The sequence below is a fragment of the Hyperolius riggenbachi genome, chromosome 3, assembly GCF_040937935.1.
Source record: "Hyperolius riggenbachi isolate aHypRig1 chromosome 3, aHypRig1.pri, whole genome shotgun sequence".
In the NCBI taxonomy this organism is placed as follows: Eukaryota; Metazoa; Chordata; class Amphibia; order Anura; family Hyperoliidae; genus Hyperolius; species Hyperolius riggenbachi.
Window position 1 is genome coordinate 313,618,771 of NC_090648.1, and position 25,040 is coordinate 313,643,810.

Genomic DNA, 25,040 nt, shown 5'->3' on the forward strand with positions numbered 1-25,040 from the left:
ATAATGAAATTAACTAATCAAGTGTAGATATGTGATAACCATCAGCCCGAAACTGTTGGTTAGTGACAGTTTCAGCCAGTGATCCATCTTGCTTGAGGCATCATTAACTACTTCCCGACCGCCGTAGACAAATGGCGGCCGGGAAGCAGACGCCGCAAGGACCGCCGTATTGACAAAATGCGGCGGTCCTTGTTTGGGCATGGGCGGAGCGATCGCGTCATCCGTGACGCGATCCTCCGCCTCCGCCTGTCGCCGCTCACTCGCCGCAACATCCCGCCGGCCATACGGAAGCGCCAGCGGGATGTTAACCCGACGATCGCCGCATACAAAGTGTATAATACACTTTGTAATGTTTACAAAGTGTATTATACAGGCTGCCTCCTGCCCTGGTGGTCCCAGTGTCCAAGGGGACCACCAGGGCAGGCTGCAGCCACCCTAGTCTGCACCAAGCACACTGATTTTCTCCCCCCCCCCCCCCGCCCCAGATCGCCCACAGCACCCATCAGACCCCCCCCTGCCCAGACCCCTGTTTGCACCCAATCACCCCCCTAATCACCCATCAATCACTCCCTGTCACTATCTGTCAACGCTATTTTTTTTTATACCCCCCCCCCCTGCCCCCTCCTGATCACCCCCCCCCCCCAGATTCTCCCCAGACCCCCCCCCCCCCATGTACTGTATGCATCTATCCCCCCTGATCACCTGTCAATCACCCCCTGTCACTGCCACCCATCAATCAGCCCCTAACCTGCCCCTTGCGGGCAATCAGATCACCCCCCCACACCAATAAATCGCCCGCAGATCCGACATCAGATCACCTCCCAAATCCATTGTTTACATCTATTCTCTCCTCTAAACACCCACTAATTACCCATCAATCACCCCCTATCACCACCTGTCACTTTTACCTATCAGATCAGACCCTAATCTGCCCCAATCGCCCGCCCACACGCTCAGATTGCCCTCAGACCCCCCCTTATCAATTCACAAGTGCATTCATTACATCTGTTCTTCCCTGTAATAACCCACTGATCACCTGTCAATCACCTGCCAATCACCTATCACCCATCAATCACCCCCTGTCACTGCCACCCAACAATCAGCCCCTAACCTGCCCCTTGCGGGCAAACTGATTACCCACCCACACCAATAGATCGCCCGCAGATCCGACATCAGATCACCACCCAAGCGCAGCGTTTACTCTCCTCTAAACACCCACTAATTACCCATCAATCACCCCCTATCACCACCTGTCACTGTTACCCATCAGATCAGACCCTAATCTGCCCCTTGCGGGCACCCAATCACCCGCCTACACGCTCAGATTACCCTCAGACCCCCCCCTTATCAATTCACCAGTGCAATATTTACATCTGTTCTCCCCTGTAATAACCCACTGATTACCTGTCAATTACCTATCAATCACCCATCAATCACCCCCTGTCACTGCCACCCATCATTCACCCGCTGTCACTGCCACCCATCAATCAGCCCCTAACCTGCCTCTTGCGGGCAATCTGATCACCCACCCACACCAATAGATCGCTCGCAGATCCGACGTCCGATCACCTCCCAAGTGCAGTGTTTACATCTGTTCTCTCCTCTAAACACCCACTAATCACCCCCTATCACCACCTGTCACTGTTACCCATCAGATTAGACCCTAATCTGCCCCTAGGGCACCCAATCACCCGCCCACACCTCAGAATGCCCTCAGACCCCAGCCCTGATCACCTCGCCAGTGCATTGCTTGCATCTATTCCCCCCTCTAATCACATCTTGAGACACCCATCAATCACCTCCTGTCACCCCCTAGCACACCTACCCATCAGATCAGGCCCTAATTTGCCCCGTGTGGGCTCCTGATCACTCGGCCAAACCCTCAGATCCCCCTCAGACCCCCTTCCGATCACCTCCCCAGTGCATTGATTGCATCTATTTTCCCCTCTAACCACCCCCTGAGACACCCATCAATCACCTCCTGTCACCCCCCTAGCACTCCTATCCATCAGATCAGGCCCAATACAACCTGTCATCTAAAAGGCCACCCTGCTTATGACCGGTTCCACAAAATTCGCCCCCTCATAGACCACCTGTCATCAAAATTTGCAGATGCTTATACCCCTGAACAGTCATTTTGAGACATTTGGTTTCCAGACTACCCACGGTTTTGGGCCCGTAAAATGCCAGGGCGGTATAGGAACCCCACAAGTGTCCCCATTTTAGAAAAAAAGACACCCCAAGGTATTCTGTTAGGTGTATGACGAGTTCATAGAAGATTTTATTTTTTGTCAAAAGTTAGCGGAAATTGATTTTTATTGGTTTTTTTCCCACAAAGTGTCACTTTCCGCTAACTTTTGACAAAAAATAAAATCTTCTATGAACTCGTCATACACCTAACAGAATACCTTGGGGTGTCTTCTTTCTAAAATGGGGTCACTTGTGGGGTTCCTATACTGCCCTGGCATTTTAGGGGCCCTAAACCGCGAGGAGTAGTCTAGAAAACAAATGCCTCAAAATGACCTGTGAATAGGACGTTGGGCCCCTTAGCGCACCTAGGCTGCAAAAAAGTGTCACACATGTGGTACCGCCGTACTCAGGAGGAGTAGTATGTGTTTTGGGGTGTATTTTTACACATACCCATGCTGGGTGGGAGAAATTTCTATGTAAATGGACAATTGTGTGTAAAAAAAATCAAACAATTGTCATTTACAGAGATATTTCTCCCACTTAGCATGGGTATGTGTAAAAATACACCCCAAAACGCATTATACTACTTCTCTTGAGTACGGCGGTACCACGTGTGGCACTTTTTTACACCTTAAGTACGCTAAGGGGCCCAAAGTCCAATGAGTACCTTTAGGATTTCACAGGTCATTTTGCGACATTTGGTTTCAAGACTACTCCTCACGGTTTAGGGCCCCTAAAATGCCAGGGCAGTATAGGAACCCCACAAATGACCCTATTTTAGAAAGAAGACACCCCAAGGTATTCCATTAGGAGTATGGTGAGTTCATAGAAGATTTTATTTTTTGTCACAAGTTAGCGGAAAATGACACTTTGTGAAAAAAAACTATTAAAATCAATTTCCGCTAACTTGTGACAAAAAAATAAAAACTTCTATGAACTCACCATACTCCTAACGGAATACCTTGGGGTGTCTTCTTTCTAAAATGGGGTCATTAGTGGGGTTCCTATACTGCCCTGGCATTTTAGGGGCCCTAAACCGCGAGGAGTAGTCTTGAAACAAAAATGACCTGTGAAATCCTAAAGGTACTCATTGGACTTTGGGCCCCTTAGTGCAGTTAGGGTGCAAAAAAGTGCCACACATGTGGTATCGCCGTACTCGGGAGAAGTAGTACAATGTGTTTTGGGGTGTATTTTTACACATACCCATGCTGGGTGGGAGAAATACCTCTGTAAATGACAATCTTTTGATTTTTTTACGCACAATTGTCCATTTACAGAGGTATTTCTCCCACCCAGCATGGGTATGTGTAAAAATACACACCAAAACACATTGTACTACTTCTCCCGAGTATGGCAATACCACATGTGTGGCACTTTTTTGCACCCTAACTGCGCTAAAGGGCCCAAAGTCCAATGAGTACCTTTAGGATTTCACAGGTCATTTTGAGAAATTTCGTTTCAAGACTACTCCTCACGGTTTAGGGCCCCTAAAATGCCCGAGCAGTATAGGAACCCCACAAATGACCCCATTTTAGAAAGAAGACACCCCAAGGTATTCCGTTAGGAGTATGGTGAGTTCATAGAAGATTTTATTTTTTGTCAAAAGTTAGCGGAAATTGATTTTTATTGGTTTTTTTCACACAAAGTGTCACTTTCCGCTAACTTTTGACAAAAAATAAAATCTTCTATGAACTCACCATACTCCTAATGGAATACCTTGGGGTGTCTTCTTTCTAAAATAGGGTCATTTGTGGGGTTCCTATACTGCCCTGGCATTTTAGGGGCCCTAAACCGTGAGGAGTAGTCTTGAAACGAAATTTCTCAAAATGACCTGTGAAATCCTGAAGGTACTCATTGGACTTTGGACCCTTTAGGGCCCTTTTCCACTAGCGGCGTTTGCGATGCTGAATCGCAAAAACGCAAACCGCTAGCGATTTTACAATCGCTACGGTTTGCTTTTTAACATGGGAATCGCGGTAGGTCATTTCCACTACCGCGATTCGTTTTTGCGGGGAACGCGAACGCGCGGCGGAGCGATAATTGCCGCGATTTTGCTATGCAGTGCATAGCATAGCAAAATCGCGGCCGCAAACGTCGGGGGAATCGCCGGTTTTGCGATTCAGCAATCGCTAGCGTTCAGCGTGAACGCTAGCGATTGCAGGTGGAAAAGGGCCCTTAGCGCAGTTAGGGTGCAAAAAAGTGCCACACATGTGGTATCACCGTACTCAGGAGAAGTAGTATAATGTGTTTTGTGGTGTATTTTTACACATACCCATGCTGAGTGGGAGAAAGATCTCTGTAAATGGACAATTGTGTGTAAACAAAAATTAACTGGACAATTGTGTGTAAACAAAAATTAACAAATTGTCATTTACAGAGATATTTCTCCCACCCAGCATGGGTATGTGTAAAAATACACCCCAAAACACATTATACTACTTCTCCTGAGTACGGCAATACCACATGTGTGGCACTTTTTTGCAGCCTAACTGCGCTAAGGGGTCCAAAGTCCAATGAGCACCTTTAGGCTTTACAGGGGTGCTTACAATTTAGCACCCCCCAAAATGTCAGGACAGTAAACACACCCCACAAATGATCCCAATTTGGAAAGTAGACCCTTCAAGGTATTCAGAGAGGGGCATGGTGAGTCCGTGGCAGATTTCATTTTTTTTGTCGCAAGTTAGAAGAAATGGAAACTTTTTTTTTTTTTTTTTTCCTCACAAAGTGTCATTTTCCGCTTACTTGTGACAAAAAATAATATCTTCAATGAACTCACTATGCCTCTCAGTGAATACTTTGGGATGTCTTCTTTCCAAAATGGGGTCATTTGGGGGGTATTTATACTATCCTGGAATTCTAGCCCCTCATGAAACATGACAGGGGGTCAGAAAAGTCAGAGATGCTTGAAAATGGGAAAATTCACTTTTTGCACCATAGTTTGTAAATGCTATAACTTTTACCCAAACCAATAAATATACACTGAATGGGTTTTTTTTCATCAAAAACATGTTTGTCCACATTTTTCGCGCTGCATGTATACAGAAATTTTACTTTATTTGAAAAATGTCAGCACAGAAAGTTAAAAAAAATCTTTTTTTGCCAAAATTCATGTCTATTTTGATGAATATAATAAAAAGTAAAAATCGCAGAAGCAATCAAATAGCACCAAAAGAAAGCTTTATTAGTGACAAGAAAAGGAGCCAAAATTCATTTACGTGGTAGGTTGTATGAGCGAGCAATAAACCGTGAAAGCTGCAGTGGTCTGAATGGAAAAAAAGTGGCCGGTCCTTAAGGGGTAGAAAGCCCTAGGTCCTCAAGTGGTTACCCACTGGCCGACCGCACGCTTATACCGTGCGTCGGCAAAGTGGCAGCTGCAGGACCAGCGACGCAGTACTGCGTCGCCAGCTGCAGGCTGATTAATTAGGAAGCAGCCGCTCGTGCGAATAGCCTGCGGGCCGCCGATGGCGGCTCGCAGGCTAAATGTAAACACAAGCGGAAATAATCCGCTTTGTTTACATTTTACAGCGCCGTAAGGCAGATCGGCGATCCCCGGCCAATCAGCGGCCGGGGATCGCCGCCATGTGACAGGGGACGTCCCGTCACTGGCTGCACAGGACGGATAGTGTCCTGTGCAGCCTCGATCGCCGGGGGGGGGGGGGGGGGGCCAGGTAGGAGAGGGAGGGGGAGGATTTCGCCGCGGAGGGGGGCTTTGAGGTGCCCCCCCAGCAACACCCAGGCAGGCAGGAGAGATCAGACCCCCCCTGCACATCATCCCCATAGGGGGGAAAAAGGGGGGGGCGATCTGATCTCTCTGCCTGCACCCTGATCTGTGCTGGAGGCTGCACAGCCCACCCAGCACAGATCACTCAAAACAGCGCTGGTCCTTAAGGGGGGGTAAAGGGTGGGTCATCAAGTGGTTAATTAAGATGCCAAAAGGATAGATTACCCTGAGATATGAGCACAATGCTTTTTTTTTTTTTATTTTTTTATTTTTTTAAACCCCTGCCAACTGCTTGAAGCAGCTCCATGGTCTATCCATCGTTGTCCCTCTGCCTCCCTCCATAACAGAACATATTACTAGACTCAAGTCACCTGAGGGATTGTTTTCCAGTACTCCATGGGCAACAATTCTTACATGTGTACTTAGCTTTAGACTACATATCTGCTTAATATTTGTATAGCACTTTTATCCTGTGTGACTCACATTCCACACACTTGCTTCAGAAGGAGTCGGTCAAAAGTAAATGCTGTGTCACAGCTTACCCAGAGATAGACTAAACCACATTATACTGATGTGTGCAGTAAGATGGTCAATGAAATTCAAATCCAAGGTGACAGAATTATTCAAATGTACGCAACTTGAAAACATCCCAAAACACCCACCAAGGATAAATAAGATTGATCAATATGCATACAAAGTTTGCATCAACTCTCCTCTTTGCGTTGTATTGACCATCCCTACTTTCTAGCTCCTGGATATATCAGCAATTAGAGCACTTGAGTCTACAGCCATCCCTGCCTGGAAAGTTTGTGACTGCACAAGAGCAACATCAGGTAGGAATCAACACAGGCCAGACCCTGCTGGTAAAAGGCAATAGATCACATGTAAACCAGCTCATAAGTGTAGCAGCCTGGTAAACCTTCCCCAAAGCATTCAAACAGGCCACTGTACTTCCCCTGCTGAAAAAACCCTCACTCGACCAATCCCTACCCTCAAACTACCGCCCAATCTCCCTCCTTCCCTATGCTTCTAAACTCGAACGCCTAGTCCACCAACGCATTACCCAATACATCAACACCAATACCCTACTTGATCCCCTACAGTCTGGATTCCGACCTGCACACTCAACTGAAACAGCCCTCGCCAAGGTGGACAACGACCTTGCCAGGGCCAAAGGCAGTTATTCCATCCTGCTCCTCCTCGACCTCTCCGCAGCATTTGACACTGTTGACCACCCCCTCCTCCTCCAATCACTAGTCCATGGGCATCCATGGTCTTGCCTTGGCCTGGATCTCCTACCTATCCAATCGCTCCTTCACCACTTCCTTCAATGGCTCCTCCTCAACCCCTGCCCCCCTCTCAGCTGGGGTCCCCCAGGGCTCTGTTCTAGGCCCCCTTCTTTTCTCCATATACACTTCCTCAATTGGCAAGCTTATCTCCTCCCTGGGCTTCAAATACCACCTTTATGCAGATGACACTCAGATTTACCTCCATACCCCCAATCTCTCATCCACCACCATAAACAAGGTCTCCTCGTGTCTCTCAGCAATTTCCTCCTGGATGTCTGCTAGGTTCCTGAAGCTTAACCAAGACAAAACTGAGCTCCTGATCTTCCCACCCCATGCTGCTGCACCCCTCCCAGATTTCCACCTCACAATCAACACCACAACCATTCACTCTACCTCCCAGGCCCGCTGTCTGGGTGTTACCTTGGACTCTGACCTCTCCATCCCACACATCCAAAACATCACCAGAGCCTGCAATTTCCACCTCCGTAATATCTCCAAGATCCGCCCCTTCTTAACCCCGGACACGACCAAACTGCTCATCCATGCCCTCATCATCTCCCGCCTTGATTACTGTAACTCCCTCCTTTCTGGCCTCCCCTTGAAACGCACTGCCCCCCTTCAATCAGTGATGAACACGGCTGCAAGACCATTCTTCACACCGCTCCGCATCCACATCTCCCCTTTGATAGGGAGCCAGTGCAGGGATTCACAGTTTCAGGATAAATTTCAAGATTCTATGCCTAGCGTATAAATCTGTGCACAAAACCTGCCCTACCTACATCTCGGAGCTTGTTCACAGGTATACACCAGGTCGCCCCCTCCGATCCTCCAACGACCTTCGCCTCACCATCCCACGCATTTCACACTCCCATGCCCGCCTGCAGGATTTCTCAAGAGCTGCCCCTACCCTCTGGAATGCCCTTCCACCACCCATTAGACTTGCTCCCTCTTTCAACACATTCAAGCAAGCCCTCAAAACCCTCCTCTTTATGATGGCCTACCCACCTCCTACCACACAGTAACTCTCTACTGAATATTTAACAGCCCCACCTAGTGTTTCCACCCCACCCTTTAGATTGTAAGCCTCTGGCAGTGTCCTCCATTCCCTAGTGTAATCTACAGGATCATGTGCTCCTGTCCTATGACAACCTGTACTTGTATTACTGGGCCTACCTAACCAGCCCATGTATAACTTTGTTCTATAACCTTGTTATGTCTGTCATCCTTGTATCGTTGTATATATTTATTGTCCAGCGCTGCGTAATATGTTGGCGCTTTATAAATACAATAAATAATAATAATAAACCCATAAGCATACAACTGCACCTTAGAGAGCCGCACAGCAACTGTCCATAAACCCAAAAAAAAAAAAATTTGTTAAAACCTGAAGGAAGCTTACAGAGAAACTCCAACCAAGAATTGAACTTTATCCCAATCAGTAGCTGATACCCCCTTTTACATGAGAAATCTATTCCTTTTCACAAACAGACCATCAGGGGGCGCTGTATGACTGATATTGTGGTGAAACCCCTCCCACAAAAATTCTGAGTACGTACTCTTGGCAGTTTCCTGTCTGTGAACCTTGCTGCATTGTGGGAAATAGCTGTTTCCAACTGCCAAAACAGCAAGCAGCAGCTCCATCACCTGCCAGCAGTAAAAATGTCAACATGTGATAAATGTCAGAATATAAATCAGGGATTTAAAATATTTTGCAATAGGCAAACACTGACTAAATTATTATACATAATTATTGTAAAAAAATGAAAAAATTTTCCTCTTTAAGTAATAGCTATAGATGTGCCTCCTTTCTCCATATAAATTAGGAAAGCAGGATACATTTGCTACAAATACAAAAAGGGGATGCAAGAGATCACAGAGATCACATCTATAATGGCAAGCTCAGCACCAGATGCTTTATTTGTGAAAGCATTTTACTGTGTTTTTTACACCTGTAAAACTCATGCGGAGTTCTGTGCATTCTAAGGAAGAGTGGAAGCTATTGCTAAAGTGGAAGAAAGTCACATTTTAGTTAGTAAATACAGCGAAGCATGTTTTATTGAGAAGGTTTATTATTTAAATATAAAAAAAATTATCTGGCAGTAACTTCATAAAAAAAAAAAAAAAAATAGTCTTGCCACCTCACAGGACAGCAACATTAGGGCTGGATTTCATATCCTAAAGGATCGAGCTGCATATCCAGCAGCATCAGAGAAGATTCCCTCACTTTCTGCAGCAGCTTCTTCAGTTCAGACTTTGAAAACACCTGAGTACACAGAAAAGATTCCAACAACATGTCACAAACTTGCGTTCATGCTGCAAATGCAATGCACACACTACCTAGTATGTTTTACAAGAGGAAGCACTAAACTACAGTAGAATTTATGACCCTAAAGAATACTTAACCACTTCAGGACCACCCTAAAGACCAGGCCATTTTTCAACAAATGGGCCACTGCAGCTTTAAGGCGTCGCTGCAGAGCCGCACAACTCAGCAACTCCCCACCAACAGAGCTTTCTGTTGGTGGTGTCTGATCACCCCCAGCATGGTTTATTCTTTTATACATTTTTTTTTTCTCAAATTCCCCTATTTTTTATTAATTATTTCCCCAGCCCTCCCTCGCCCCGCCAGCCAATCAGCATGGTCGGCTGTGATAGGCTTCAGCCTATCATAACGGATCACTTTTGTGTTACCAGAGGGGACAGCCGAGTGACATGGCTGTCCCCTGTACAGCGCTGCCTTAGATCGCAGCGCTGTACCGAGTAACCGAGCAGTTTCACCGTCTAACAGTCGCCTAGCAGCGATCACCGCTGGGAGACTGAAGGACCAAAACTCCGCCGTCAGAGCGGGGATGTGCGCACGATCCCTCTCAAACTCTGCCCTAAGGACCTTACGCCAATCTACGTTAGGCGGTCCTAGGGCTGCCGCCGCGCTCACGCCAATTGGCGTGAAGCGGTCATAAAGTAGTTAACCTCTTGAGGACTGCAGTGCTAAACCCCCCTAGTGACCAGGCAGTTTTTAGGAAAATGGGCCACTGCAGCTTTACTGTTAAGCTGCAGGGCCGCACAACACAGCACACAAGTAATTCTTCCCCCCCCCCTTCTCCCCACCAACAGAGCTCTCTGTTGGTGGGGTCTGATCGCTCCCCACATGTTTATTTTTTTTTTTTAATATTGTTGTGGTTTCTTTTTTTATAAAAAAAAAAACCTTGTTTCTTTAAATATCAACCCTCCCTCCCTCCCCACAGCCAGCCAATTATGGCGACCGGCTGTCATAGGCTTCTGCCTATGAGAGCCGATCGCTCTCTTGTCCCCCAGGGGGACAGCCGTGTCATACGGCTGTCCCCAGTGCAGCGCTGCTGCTGATCGCAGCACCATGTAAATAGACGGCGATCCGATCTCCGCCCCCCAAGCAGGAGATTCGCGCGCAGCCTGTGCGTGATCTCCTGTAAAACAGAGCCCCAGGACTTTACACCAATTGGCGTTAGGCGGTCCTGGGGCTGCCGCCACGCCCATCGGCGTGACGCAGTCGGCAAAAGGTTAAAGAGACACTGAAGCAAAAGAAAAAAAATTATGATATAATGATTTGTATGTGTAGTACAGCTAGGAAATAAAACATAATGCTGGGCATACACGGGTCGATCCGGCGGCCGATTAGCCGCCGGATTGACCCCCGCCACGTCCACGCGGATCGATTCCCGCTCATCCCCGCCGGCGCTTATCACTCGCATGATTCGCCGCTATTGTCCGCCTGCGGGGATCAAGCGCGAAATCGATCCCCGCGGTAATCGGACACGACAGATATTATCAATCAAGCCATCAGGCTCGATTGATAATCCTCCCCTCGATGCAGTATATGCCCAGCATAAGGAGCAGAGACAGTCTAATTGTTTCCAGCACAGGAAGAGTTAAGAAACTCCATTTATCTATGAAAGTCGCGGAGCTTAATGGCTCTTTTGCAAAGTCAGAGAGCTCTATCTTCTGAAGCTTTGTTCTCTCAAGTGTCTGGTACTGTATTGTTTGCTTTTCTGCAGAAGACAGATCAAAAGTTCACTGGCCTGCTCTGTAAAATAATTTAGAATGCTGAGTAGTGTGTAAACTGCAAATATTAGAGAATGATGCAGTGTTATAAAAAAAACAAAAAAAAAAACTATATAACTGAAAATAAAAAAAATTAGAATATTTTCTTTGCTACTAATGTTCTAGTAATTATTCGTACTTCACAACCAATTCATAAATTTTTTTTTTCGCTTCAGTGTCTCTTTAAAGGGGTTCTGTTAACCTTTTAAAAAATAAAAACTGACACTTACCTGGGGCATCTATGCTCCCGCGCGCGTCAGCGGGAGCTTACTGCGCAGGCGCAGTACAGGAAAACATCGTACTGCGCCCATGCAGTAAGCTCCTGCTGACGCGTGCGGGAGCGAGCACGGCCACGCAGCCGCACTTCTATTTGTCTAGCTAGACAAATAATTAAACCGGTGTTGGCGGCAGGGAACGGCGCATCGGAGGATGGCACGGGACATTACAGCTGCAGGGGGCCGATAGAAGCCCCCAGGTAAGTCAGTTTTTTTTTTTTTTTTAAAAGGTCCACAGAATCCCTTTAATGAAATGTCAAATGTATTTATAACCTACTTCTCTACATATTTCTGCCCATGTTTCATTTAACCACTGAGAAGCACAAAAAGAGGTTCTGCTCTGTAGTTCCTCACAAAAATACAGTTGTGATATTACAAATTCTTATCGATTCAGATTTATAAATGTATAGTTTTGGGCACAGGCAGGCAAAGATCCTGGGTATGTACCAATGCATAAATACTCTACCTGGAGAACATACATCTGCAGCTATTAACCTCTTGAGGACCATGGTGTTCAACCCCCCTAGTGACCAGGCTAATTTGTGCTCAATTGGCCACTGCAGCTTTAAGGCCAAGCTGCAGGGCCATAAAACTCTGCACACAAGTGATCCCCCCCCCCCTTTTCTGGGGTCGGATCGCAGCGCTGTTGTAACAGTCTTCCGAGCGGCTATTGCCGCTCAGGGACTGAAGGCTCCGCTCCGCCCACCAAGCAGGAGATGTGCGCGCGATCTCCTGCAAACTGCTGCCCCAGGACTTTGCGCCAATCGGCATTAGCTGGTCCTGGGGCTGCCGCCGCAGACACGCCCTTTGGCGTGACGCGGTCGGCAAGCGGTTAAGTGAACTTCTAGAATTGATCATAGCTCTCAGCACATGGGAGTATAAAGCAATCTGAAGTATAATTCTTGACATTAGAACACAGGAGTAGGTTTTCGGAATAAATGGATAATGTGTACACATATCTTGGGCCTGCTTACATAACACCCTGTACCTCTAAATATCTTCCCATGCTCTGCAGAGCAGCTGCTACTTAAGACCAAGTTTCTTCTGGGCAGGACACAAGGATCAGCAAACAGTGGAAGAAGAGATGGAAATATACCGGGAGGGGCAGGCTGTTTTCAAGGGAATTGGAAGAATATTTTTTTTCTCATTCCCATTGCATCGCATCATACATGCTCTAATTATAGTGGCCCCAATTACAGTATCTTTCCATAAGAATTCACAGACCCCAGGGAGTGACTGTCGTACTTATTTTTCTTTAACCCTTTGGGGACCGGCTGCCTAACCCCCCCCCCTTAAGGACCAGGCCATTTTACATGCAGGGCGGCGCATTTGGGGAAGTCAGGCAGCCAGATCCCCAGTCTAGCTAGCTGGGCATGGTGTCCCCCCTGTAGCCAGCAGCCTTTACTCACTTCCCAGGCTCCAGTGATGAACAGCTGTAGACCCCTCCCCTCTGGCCAGCGTCCCCGTTAGAACTGCCGTTAAAGTTCTGGGTCATCATCAGGCTGGGACCCGACACTTAATGTCAGAGCGAGCAGGGATGCCGGCCAGACCGGAGAGGAGCCACGATCGCCGAGGGAACATCAGGAAGGCGAGTGGATCCTCTTCTCCCCCCCCCCCCCCCCACACAGCTCTAATAGTGATCACTATGAGCCGCCGGCGATCGTAGTGATCAGGAGACAATCGCGATGGCTCCTGATCACTGAGGGGAGAGATCAGCTTAATCTCTCCTCTCGATTGCGTAGGGAGCGAAAATGATGGCATAAATCCTACGCCGCATCAGGCTTAGACAGCCACAACTGAAAAATATTTCAGGTCTCTATAGCCCTCTCACCTCAGGTTCCCTTTAACCACTTGCCGACCGCACGCTTATACCGTGCGTCGGCAAAGTGGCAGCTGCAGGACCAGCGACGCAGTACTGCGTCGCCAGCTGCAGGCTGATTAATCAGGGGCTGCTTCCTGTCAATTCACGGCGGGGGGCTCCGTGAATAGCCTGCGGGCCGCCGATGGCGGCTCGCAGGCTAAATGTAAACACAAGCAGAAATAATCCGCTTTGTTTACATTGTACGGCGCTACTGCGCAGCAGCGCCGTAAGGCAGATCGGCGTCCTGTCACTGGCTGCACAGGACGGATAGCGTCCTGTGCAGCCCGGATCACCGGGGGGAGAGGTAGGAGAGGGAGGGGGGTGAATGTCGCCGCGGAGGGGGGCTTTGAGGTGCCCCCCCGCAACTAGCCTGCACGCAGGAGCGATCAGACCCCCCCTGCACATCATCCCCATAGGGGGGAGAAAAGGGGGTCGATCTGATCGCTCTGCGTGCACCCTGATCTGTGCTGGGGGCTGCAGAGCCCACCCAGCACAGATCACAACAACCAGCGCTGGTCCTTAAGGGGGGGTAAAGGGTGGGTCCTCAAGTGGTTAAGATTCCCTAAGCTAGAAGTTCAAACACTGTATAGCAGGTGTGTCACCAGATATTTGGAGGGGTAAGCTGAGGACTGTTGAAGAGCATTTGTGGCTCCACGAGGGCTGGAATTTTCTTTTTGTGGTAGTGATCTAGGATAGGATACCATACAAGAGTATATCCTCGACAGCTAGTGTTGGTGCATTCCACGTTTAGAACCTTGTTTTGCCGATTCAAACCTGAAGCTTCCTGCATGCACACCACTGTAGGGGGTGTTGACTCACCCTTATTGCCGCCTATGTGCACTGCTGAAACACGACATAGAAGAGAGCACACAGAGGCGGTTACATGGGAGAGTTAAAACCCCCCATCAAGGTGGCATGTACCAAGATTCAGGTTCGGATCAGCAGAATTCAGAACAAGGTTTCTAATTTGAATATATGCTGAATGCACCAAAACTACCGACAGCCAACACAGAAGTAGCAGCTAACATCTGCTGTGTCTGAAACTATAGTTCTTTTCCACATACACAACTATTTCTATGAAAGAGGCACCTACTTTATACAGCTGGTGATTCTCTGCTGCAATAACATCAGCCAGGCGCACACACTCCTGGTAGTGCTTTGTGTTGTGTAGCACAGTGTGCAGCAGGAAGGTCATCATTGGCAAGCACAGGCTCCTCAGCAAATTCATCTGGCTTTTGCGTTCTGAATCATCCTCTGCATCCTGTAAGAGAAATAACATTATTAGAACAGAAAAATCAAATGCACAAAAACAGGTAAAGGTAGACAAATTATCATGGAATATACATTTAAAGTGCCTGTTCTGTTGGTGAGTAATTTGGGTAGGCAGCCATCAATTTCAGCAGTGGTCCAGGAAGTGCCAGACATCCAGCGCCGGCTAGAGGGAATGCCAATGTCCAGCAGCACCTAAAGAGTGCTTTACAGAGTATGTACAGCCATTCACATCTGTCCCTAAAAGTGCTCACAGACTATATCTCAATGACACTACTGGCAATCTGTAGCCACAGTTATACTATAGAGCACATTTTAGGTTGAAGGATTGAACAGGAACATGTGAGAGACATGCTGAACGCCAGAACATACAGTGGGGAGTAAAGCTGGATCCACACTTTGTACATTTTTCTGTGCGTTTTCTGCATATGAAAACTGAGGAAGCGCGTAAGAAGTGCGACATGCAAGAACGGCATAGACAGCCCTTCTGCCGTTCACATCATAGGCGCTGCGCAGCAGTACACGTTGCGTTCCAATCACACGGCCATCTGCGCTTCATGATGTGAGCGAGGCAAAGGCTTCAATACATCAAAGGCTGTTCAATTTTAAAAAAAACAAGTCGGTAAAATACCGCATCCGGTTTTTCATTTTTTTTTTATTTTTTTTTTTGCTAATTCATCAAAATTTTCACAGGTGCAGTAGAAGTTCGTAATTTACCAAAAATTGGGCTTCAATTCACAAAAATCTGTTCGGTAACAGCAGAAGAGTGTGGAGTAGTCTCTGTTTTGTTACATGCTGTCTCGTGCAGTGACAGCATTACAATAGTAAAAGACATCCCAGACATCCCTTTAGAATGTACGTTTGTTATACTGCCTCTGCTCCCTCTAAATCTGTCCATTAGTCTAACATTTTATTTTATTGCCACAGTTTAGGTGAACTTTCAAGAAACAATCATGCCATGCTTAGGTGATTTCCCCACTTGCTCCATGGCATCTTCAAACCTGAACCTAAAGGGTTAAACATGTGAAGGGCTGCAGGGGAAACGTCTGTTGTATGGGTTCTCTGCTCTGCTGCCTGGAGGGTAGAGACGGTTGTTCCTCCTGAGAAGCTATTGCATTCTATCAGAGGGACTGGCAGGAGACAGAGGCTTATGCTATTGGCTCTCTGCTCCTGTCAGTCATGTCTTATTGTATCCTGAAGCTGGTTTTCGACACTTCAAAGCTGCTGGTAATCATTGAACAGGTTACTGGGCTTTACCGCATGCTCTAACCTTCATGAATTGACGTTTGCTGACATTTATTAAAGGTATTTATCTCACTGCTCTGTAATTTCTTCTTGCCATGCAGTAATAGCCTTGATAAATTTTACAAAATGCTCAAAAAAACAACAACAACAAAAACACCTGTTTATGAATTGAAGTCCTAGTATTGGTTTGTATGGACTAGTCTAGCAGCTCCTCTTTGCTTCCATCCAAAATGGTCCGACTGAGTTTGTAGGTATTATACAGTTCAGAGTGCCATAGCCCGCGCTGACTGTTTCAGCTTGCCATGGTCTGGCTAGTAAGGAAATCATTTCTAAGGCCTAGTGCACACCGGAGCGTTTCCGCTGCGGTTTGCGATCTGCTTGCGGGTGCGGATCTGCTAGGGTAATGCATTTCAATGGGGTGGTGCACACCAGAGCGGGAGGCGTTTTGCAGAAACGCATACTCCCGGGCTGCAGCAGATTTTGGATTGCGGATGCGTTTCTGCCTCAATGTTAAGTATAGGAAAAACGCAAACCGCTCTGAAAAACGGCACTTCAGAGCGGTTTGCCAGGCGTTTTTTGTTACAGTAGCTGTTCAGTAACAGCTTTACTGTAACAATACATGAAATCTACTACACCAAAAACGCTACACAAAACCGCAAAACGCTAGCTGAAACGCTGCAGAAAAATAAGAAAAAGCGTTTCAAAATCTGCTAGCATTTTGCGGATCTGCTAGCGGTTTTTGGTGTGCACCAGGCCTAACTGCTTGACATAGAGATTTCTTTACCCTTTCATGAAGGGTAGTGCTTCATATGTTCGTAATCCAAGCTTATTCTGCAGTATTTAGATCCAACTACTAGTTAAACTTATATTAATGTATTATGTACATGCATAATATAATTGTATTATTTTTAGTTGGAACAGAGCTTTTTGCTAGCAGAATGTACTAATGAGCACTTTGGATTTTATAAAGTCATTATTATTTAGTATTTATAAAGCGCCGACATCTTCAGCAGCGCTGTACAGAGTACATAGACATGTCATTTAACCTCTTGAGGACTGCTGTGTTAAACTCCCTAAAGACCAGGCACATTTTCATTAAATTGGCCACTGCAGCTTTAAGGCCAAGCTGCAGGACCGCAAAACACAGCACACAAGTGATTGCCCCCCCCCCCCCTTTTCTCCCCACCAACAGAGCGCTCTGTTGGTGGGGTCTGATTGCCTGCCCCCCTCCCCCCAGTGTGTTTGTTTTTTTGTGTTTTTAAAAAAAAAATAAAAACTGTGTTTTTTTCCCCCCTGTTGTATACCCCCCTCCCTCCTTCCCCCCGCCGGCCAATCCCTGTGATCAGCTGTCATAGGCTTCAGCCTATGACAGCCGATCACCTCCGTGGCTCAGGAGGGGACAGCCGTGTCTCACAGCTGTCCCCAGTACAGCGCTGTTGCTGATCGCAGCGCTGTACGGGTAATTAGACAGCGATTACGCCGTCTAACAGTCTCCCGAGCGGCAATAGCCGCTCGGAGACTGCAGAGGGGGCGGAGGTCCGCCCTCCGAGAATGAGATGCGCGCAATCTCATTCAAAACAGAGCCCCAGGACTTTACGCCAATTGGCGTTAGGCGGTCCTGGGGCTGCCGCCGCGGCCACGCCCATCGGCGTGAAGCGGTCGGCAAAAGGTTAACTTTCCCTCAAAGGCAAATACTGCAAATGCAGCACTGGAGACTTGGGTGCAACTGGCACCACTATAGACTGTAATAGGAATTACGGCTATAGCGGCGCTCAGTGAGTAACGTCGGCGCCTTCAGAAGACGGAGCTAAAGTTACTTTTAAAACCCTGTAATTCGGCCTCCAGCAATAGCTGGAAGCTGAATTACATCATTCCCCACTATCCACGTGGACCTAGAGAGGGAATAGTATTTAACACCACCAGGAACTTGTGCAGCAGCATGATAAGCCATATACCGACTGTATCCTGCGCCCAAGTCTCCCGGTGGAGAATTCTCTCAGACTCCTCAGAGGAGCTCACAATCTAATCCCTACCATAGTCATAGATCTATGTATGTAGTGTATGTATCGTAGTCTGGGGCCAATTTTGTGGGAAGCCAATTAACTTATCTGTATGTTTTTGGGATGTGGGAGGAAACCCACACAGACACGGGGAGAACATACAAACTCCATGCAGATACTGCCTTGGCTGGGATATGAACCGGGGACCAGTGGTGCAAGGCGAGAGCGCCAACTGCTACACCATCGTGCTGCCCTAAATGATCATCAAAACGTGACTGCATCTTGAAATAAAAATCTGTACCGCTGACCCACTTAGAAAGCTGCACAGAGGGACATCACTAGAGCTACATATACTGGCAGCAGGCCATGCTCTAGTGTAGTACAAGCTCATTTATAATGTTTTTATTAATAAGCAGCCTAGGTAAAAAAGAAAGGTTACTTACATCTCTAACATCCACCATCCAGCCTCCATCAACAAACAGTAACACATTGTAAATTTTCTCTTTTACTTCTTCAGTTAATGTATCCAGCTGATCCTTCCACGTGCCATAATCCGCCTAAAACATAACCACAGAAAAGCTTGTAATTAACATTACTGCCAAACACCAGCTACAGCTACATGCCACAGTGATGCACCTGTTCAAGAACCACATGCAAGATAGATTTAAGCATAATATTCCAGTAATAGGATCCAAAGGAGACCAAGGGAAACACATACTGTGCATTCACAAGTACTACCATGGGCAAAGAGCTTCAGAGCCAGATAATGGCAGGAGCAGTGCTATCATTAAGTGCCTTATCCTAGTTATTGACTCATAACTAATTATATGTGGACCTCAAGACTAAAGGTGGCCATACACTTATAGATTTGCAGCAGATTCGACAATTAGATAGATTTCTGGCAGATGCCTGTCAAGTTGAATCTGACAGGAATTTATCTGATGTGTGCCACACACTAGGAACAGATTTCCAATAGATTTTAGCAGGGCTGTGGAGTCGGTCCAAAAATCCACCGACTCCGACTCCTCAGTTTAGGATTCCACCGACTCCGACTCCTCTAATTTGCATATTACAATTTTGTTGATTAAAAGTATGTAACATGAAATTCGTCTCTTAACTGCCACCGCTTAGGAATTTTACAAGACAACTGAAGTGAGAAGGATATGTAGACTACTATATTTATTCCCTTTAGACTAAAACTAATCCTTGGTAAGAGTACTTGTAAAAGGTACAGACCAGAACAAAGAACATCTATCAGGCCCTAGGCAATGTAAGTGTGGGTACATGTAAGAATGATGTGCAGGTACTCTGCAGGGGAATGAGGAGATTGTAAACAGACAACACCTCTGTGTTCAATGTGCACAGCATTCTCAGTGGATTCCCTGCAGCTCTGTGGGGAGTGCATATGTAGAGTATAGTACTACTGTGTAACAAAGTAAACCTGAGACAGATGAAATTAAAGTTTTATACATACCTGGGGCTTCCTCCAGCCGCCTTCAGGATAATCAGTCCCTCGTTGTCCTCCTCCACCACCTGGATCTTCTGCTATGAGTCCAGGTACTTGAGTCAGTCAGGCGTAGTGCGCATGCACACACTCCGCCGCCAGGAGCATACTACACCTGTGCAGCACTATTGCGCAGGTGCAGAATGTTCCTGGCTGTGGGAGCGGCATGCGGCCGAACAGCGCTGACTGGCTGAATTACCAGGACTCATAGCAGAAGATCCGGGTGGTAGAGGACAGCGAGGGACTGATTAGCTTGAAGGGGGCTGGAGGAAGCCCCAGGTATGTATAAAACTTTACTTTTCATCCGTCTCAGTTACCCTTTAATTTGTAGTCAACAAACCAAATTTTAATAACATATCAAATTATTTGATTTCATCAGCAAAGGGAGTGCATACATTTGCATAAATCAGCATCAATGCAGAATTATTTCCATCTCGTTGACCATCTCTATTAGTGACACAGCTACACATCAGGCTTTAGTCTTACAGCATAGATGTTATTTAGTATATATAAGAGATTCCTGTGTACACATCATATATACAGTCACAATCAGATGTGTATATCTGACCTTAAAAATACGGGGACTGCTTTATTGAAGCAGCACAAGTAACTAATTTTGATTGGTTTATTTCATTTTTGTGGACTAAGCACAGCTATTACTGTATATATACATTATTTTTAATGACTATTATCTGAGAAATAGAACATTTTATCATATTTTCTATTTTAATTACAGTTACAAATTCATTAGGAGTCGGAGTCGGTGCATTTTTTCCCGACTCCAGGCACCCAAAATTGCCCGACTCCACGACTCCGACTCCACAGCCCTGGATTTTAGAATGAAATCTATTGGAAATCTATCTAAATGCATTATTGCACCATTAGATGCAATGCAACTCTATGGGCCATGGATCTGCTACCAGCAGTAGATTGACTTCGATTTTCCATCCTGTCAGATAGATCAAATCCACCAAAATCAGCTGCACATCGATCGATTTGATAGAATCGATTGATTCTATAGAATCGATCGCTGAAATCGACAAGTGTATGAGCCCCTTTAGACCAATCGCTGGCTTGAAGCTTAAAAGGAGTTTCAAAGATGCAGAAAAAAAAAAATCACTCCGTGGGGGATTATCGCCAATACCTTCCCCTCACCTAGACATTTAGTTTCACTTCAGAAGGGGAGAGTTGCCTTGGATTTAGTAAACAAAGAGAACATGCATAGCAAGTATGTTTTGGGAATAAAACAAATATTGCTTGATGCTGTATTTCATGAAGCTCAGCTGATAATTCCACGTTGGTAAGTAATTATGTGTGCAGCGAACCACAGCTGGTGAGCCTTGCCAAGACAATGGCCCTCCTCCATAGCTCATCACTGTAGGGAAATTAAGCAACAAGCTGTTGCCAACACTCTCCCAATGCCTCCTTGGCAGCACAGGCTGCCCGGCTCCTGTGATAATGCAGTGCCCTGCCCTTAAAGGACTCCTCAGAAATCACCAGGCCACATCACTGCTGGAGCCCCACCAGCAGGTTCTTTTTGGTGGTGGTAAAGGCTGTGCATGTGTGGAAGGGAAGGGTGTGACCTTCAAGAGTCTAGCTACAGTATCTGGGTTTATGACATTAAAATATCAAAGAATAGAGCACTCACCTCATATTTCTTTTCTTTATGCTCATAAGCCACTTTCTCTGTGAAGGAAGCAGTCTCAACCAGTGTTGGTTTCTGAGGGGGAGAACTCATGTGCTTGAACCACTCATTGAACACTTCATGCGCTTCCTATGAGGGAGATGCATACTTGTTTATTAGCTTAACAGAAAGTGAATTAAGAATAGACAACAGTTAGTCAACTACTAGGGTTAAGGCATAAGACATTCCAGTATTTTTGTTTTTTTTAATAAATAGATCAATACCGTACATTTCTGAAAATATATTGATAGTAAATATACAGAGTATGCAAATACATCAGCACGAAAACTGGAAAATGGCAAAACTACTAGCAAGTAAAAGCTGCCTAGAAAAAAAGGCACTTACAACATTGAAGTAGAGTAATCAAAATATGCAAAAAATTAGATGTGATTAGTGACATAACTGACATCCTGAGGTGCCATCTTTATTGTTGCACTGCAAACTGAGCCAGTCAAGAGAACTTCCTGTTTATTCTTAATTCTGATTGGAGCAGGTCCAAGCTGCGTACAATTTGCATAAGATTTAGGCCGGGGTACACATGATGAGATTTCCAAGCAGATCTACTGCCAGATCGATTATTGCCAACTATGTCCAATCAAATTTCCGATCGATTTTCCAAATGATTTTCTGTTCACTTCTTTGGAAAATCGATTGGAAATCAGATCGGACATGTTGTAAATAATCAATCTGGCAGTAAATCTGCCATAAAAATCACAGAAGCTGGAATTATTTTAATCTTATTGACCATCTGAAGTTACAATGATCACAGCTCACCAGGTAAGCTCTTATACACAAGTGTTCCCGTATGGCATTGTCATCCTCTGCCGGCAGAATGCCGTCCATCCCTTGCTCCTCCCATTGGCTGTAGACCTCGGCTATAGAGTCTGAGGGGATTTTGGCAAATATTTCTTTGGCAGCTTCATGTTTCTTTGATGCTACAAACATACAAATTAGAAGATAAACATAGTTATGTTGTTGAAATAGGATTTAATACAGCACTATAGTAACGTTAATTCAGACCAAGACAAGAATATTAGCTACACGTATTGCAGAAGTGTGTGTTTCAGAATAAACTCTAATGGAATACAGCTCAATGTTATATGAATTATAAAAATAAATGTAACACGTTTGCGATCACCAAGCTTTGTACGGTTTACTAGATACAGTCTGAAGGTAAATTTTCCAGCCAACATGCAATCAATCATGCAATGCTAATAGGTCTAGCTGCCACATCAAAGTCAGAAAACACCATATAATATTCAGTACCCAGAAATTTCCTCATGATGGCATTGCTCTGCTTCAGCGCCTCAGCTCTCTGTGAAGGATCAAACACCAGCCAATCTATCACATCAATCTTTGCACGGTCCTCCTGTCAAATGGGAGGATAGGGTCAGTGATGACAGAAACAGCTTCGCTTCAATTACATAAAGGGGTTAGATGCTATGCCACAATACAGCCTTGACACTCGTTTGTCCTTTTTGTATTCGTTCAATGTTTGCTTAAATTCTTATTATATCTACTTATTCTGTTCTGGGTTTGCCATCAGCCTAGCCAGTGGCGTAGCAATAGGGGTTGCAGAGGTAGCCACCGCATCGGGGCCCTTGGGCCAGAGGGGCCCCGTAAGGCCCTCTCTCAACTGCAGTATTAGCTCTTTACTGGTCCTGTGCTTGTAATAATCACTTCTATAGATGCTTTGAATGATAATATTCATTAACAAGCTGCTCCCCATGCCCTTCTTGCACCTCTGACGCTGTGGTTGTCCTTGGCAGAACATTTATAATGGAGACCACTGGAGATTGAGGTTGGCCTGCAACTTTGTCCCAGTTTTTAATTTCAGTCCACTTTGTATTTGAGTTTGACACACCTGCATTGACTCACCATTGGTGCAAACAGAATCTATGGATAGATTTCAGATACTCCTATAAGCTCATATAGTGTTACACTTACTATGTGTAACACTTCTAAGGGCGGTTTCACGCAGATGGCTGAACTGCAGAATCAGTGTAACAGCCAAATAGCTGGCCACTGAACACATTCCAGCTGCAACATTTGTAAACTCATGTCAGTGTTTTACATATGGGGGCAATGTCACATCAGAGTTTGGCAGCGGACACAATCACAGTAACCTCCCAACAGCCTGTACTAGCGCCTGGCACCCCAGAGCGGCGGCTTATGTGAAACTGGTCCAAGATGGCTAGAAAGTGGGAGAATTTGGTATCCTTCAGAGTAAAAAGTTTGTTGTAAAAAGGGAAATTGTAGCTATGCATAAAAGGTCTTATAATCACCAAAGGCAAAAAAATAATAATACAACTATAATCACCAAAGGCAAAAAAATAAAAATGAAAGTTCTAGATCCAGTTACTTATTAGCAGATGCATACCTCACTTGTGGCAGAATCCATAGCTGGTGCCAAGTCATGATGGGCAAATTCTCCACCATCCTTTTTTCGTGTGTTTTCAACCACTCTCTTAGTTATTGTTGCAACATCCAAACCTTTAAAGAGACATACATTTATCACAAAGAAAATCCTGCAGAAAAAAACTAAGGCCAGTCATCAGATTCACAGTGCTCAAACCACAGCCCTTCAGTATCTGCTGTGTGGCCCATAAGTGGTTTATTGCATAACACATATCTGGTAACATGAGGGCTGATTCACAAAAACCACTCATTCATTTTTCTATTTACTTATTTTTCATCTTAACTATAAAATATCTTTTCAGCACTGTCAAAGAAAAAAAGGAAACACTCAAGGTAGCCATACATCTAGCGATGTATGGGCAGATCAACCAAGAGACAGATCTCTCTCTGATCTAATCTGATCAGAGAGAGATCTGTTGGCTGCCCATACTCCGCAGGCCGATCCTCAATCAATTTCAGCATCTGCAGAGAACCTTACACAAGGCTGTAACTTGATCCAGTCAGATAATACAACTGCCGTGTTGTGACGTAATAAAGCACCTACCTAGATTCAGAATACAGTACTTAACTTTCGCATGAATATTTGGTATGGGAGTCCTGAAGCCAGTAAATTAAAATGCAACCTATACAGGTTTAAGAAACTTGTGTGGGTCATAAGGGGACTGACCAGTGATGGTGAATTTAAAATATGATGTGTGGCAAGGGGATAAGTGATTGACATGAGGCAGATATCGATTGTTTACTGCATCTACTAAATATATGCCCCGCATTATACTGACCACACACCACGCCTCCCTTTCCTCAATCTGATCAAGCAATCTTATTCATTATGAGAACAAGTTCACAAACGCTCTACCCCCATGATAACACATACCAGTCGGTGCAGGATCTAGAGAGCCAGTCCTTTAGCAAATACCATGAAGAAAGGATCCGCAAACCAGAATTGGCTTAGTGAAGAATGTCCGTTCTTTATTAGAAAAATCCACATGAAAGAGAATGTGCAATAAAATCACAGGATTGACTGACGCGTGTCGGGCTTACAATCTGCCCTTAGTCATAGTCAAAGTGAACCTGTCAAGGAAGCAGCTTATAAATGACTGAGAGGGATGACTCCACCCATCACAAGCCAACAGCCAGGTCCTTGAAGGGAAACATTACAAACAGGTAATAAAAGCAGACTTGCAATGTATAAAATATTACAAAAAGGTATAAAAAGATAAGAGTAATGTAAGAAAGAAAGATAACCACTGGAACTACAATATTTCTACAAGAAAATGCAGAAAGAAGAGAGGGCAAATACAGGGACAGAGGGGTGCTGTACCCATCAATAATCATATACTAAGTTCAGATCCCAACGTTTATTCAAACCAGAAGGTGTACGAGTACCTAACCTGTAAATCCAATATGCCTCTCGTTTTAGCAAGAATCTTTGTAAATCACCTCCTCTGATGGGACAGGTGACTCGTTCAACTCCCTGGAAACTGAATGATCTTAGATTACCATTATG

The 25,040-nt window shown here is 45.6% G+C and overlaps 1 protein-coding gene across 3 annotated transcripts in view; it reads right to left on the minus strand.

Annotated features, from left to right (window-relative positions):
* Positions 1-9,251: 9,251 nt before the first annotated feature.
* Positions 9,252-25,040, minus strand: part of NUP107 (nucleoporin 107) — a 165,039-nt gene continuing 149,250 nt past the window's right edge. For all 3 annotated transcript variants that reach the window (XM_068276712.1, XM_068276710.1, XM_068276711.1), the window contains 7 exons: positions 23,496-23,608; positions 22,382-22,484; positions 21,890-22,050; positions 21,080-21,205; positions 18,371-18,484; positions 14,507-14,674; positions 9,252-9,463 (listed from right to left, as the gene is read on the minus strand). In XM_068276712.1, the coding sequence (XP_068132813.1) occupies positions 9,356-9,463; positions 14,507-14,674; positions 18,371-18,484; positions 21,080-21,205; positions 21,890-22,050; positions 22,382-22,484; positions 23,496-23,608 (893 nt within the window). In that variant the 3' untranslated portion in view covers positions 9,252-9,355. The remainder of the gene's footprint in view (positions 9,464-14,506; positions 14,675-18,370; positions 18,485-21,079; positions 21,206-21,889; positions 22,051-22,381; positions 22,485-23,495; positions 23,609-25,040) is intronic.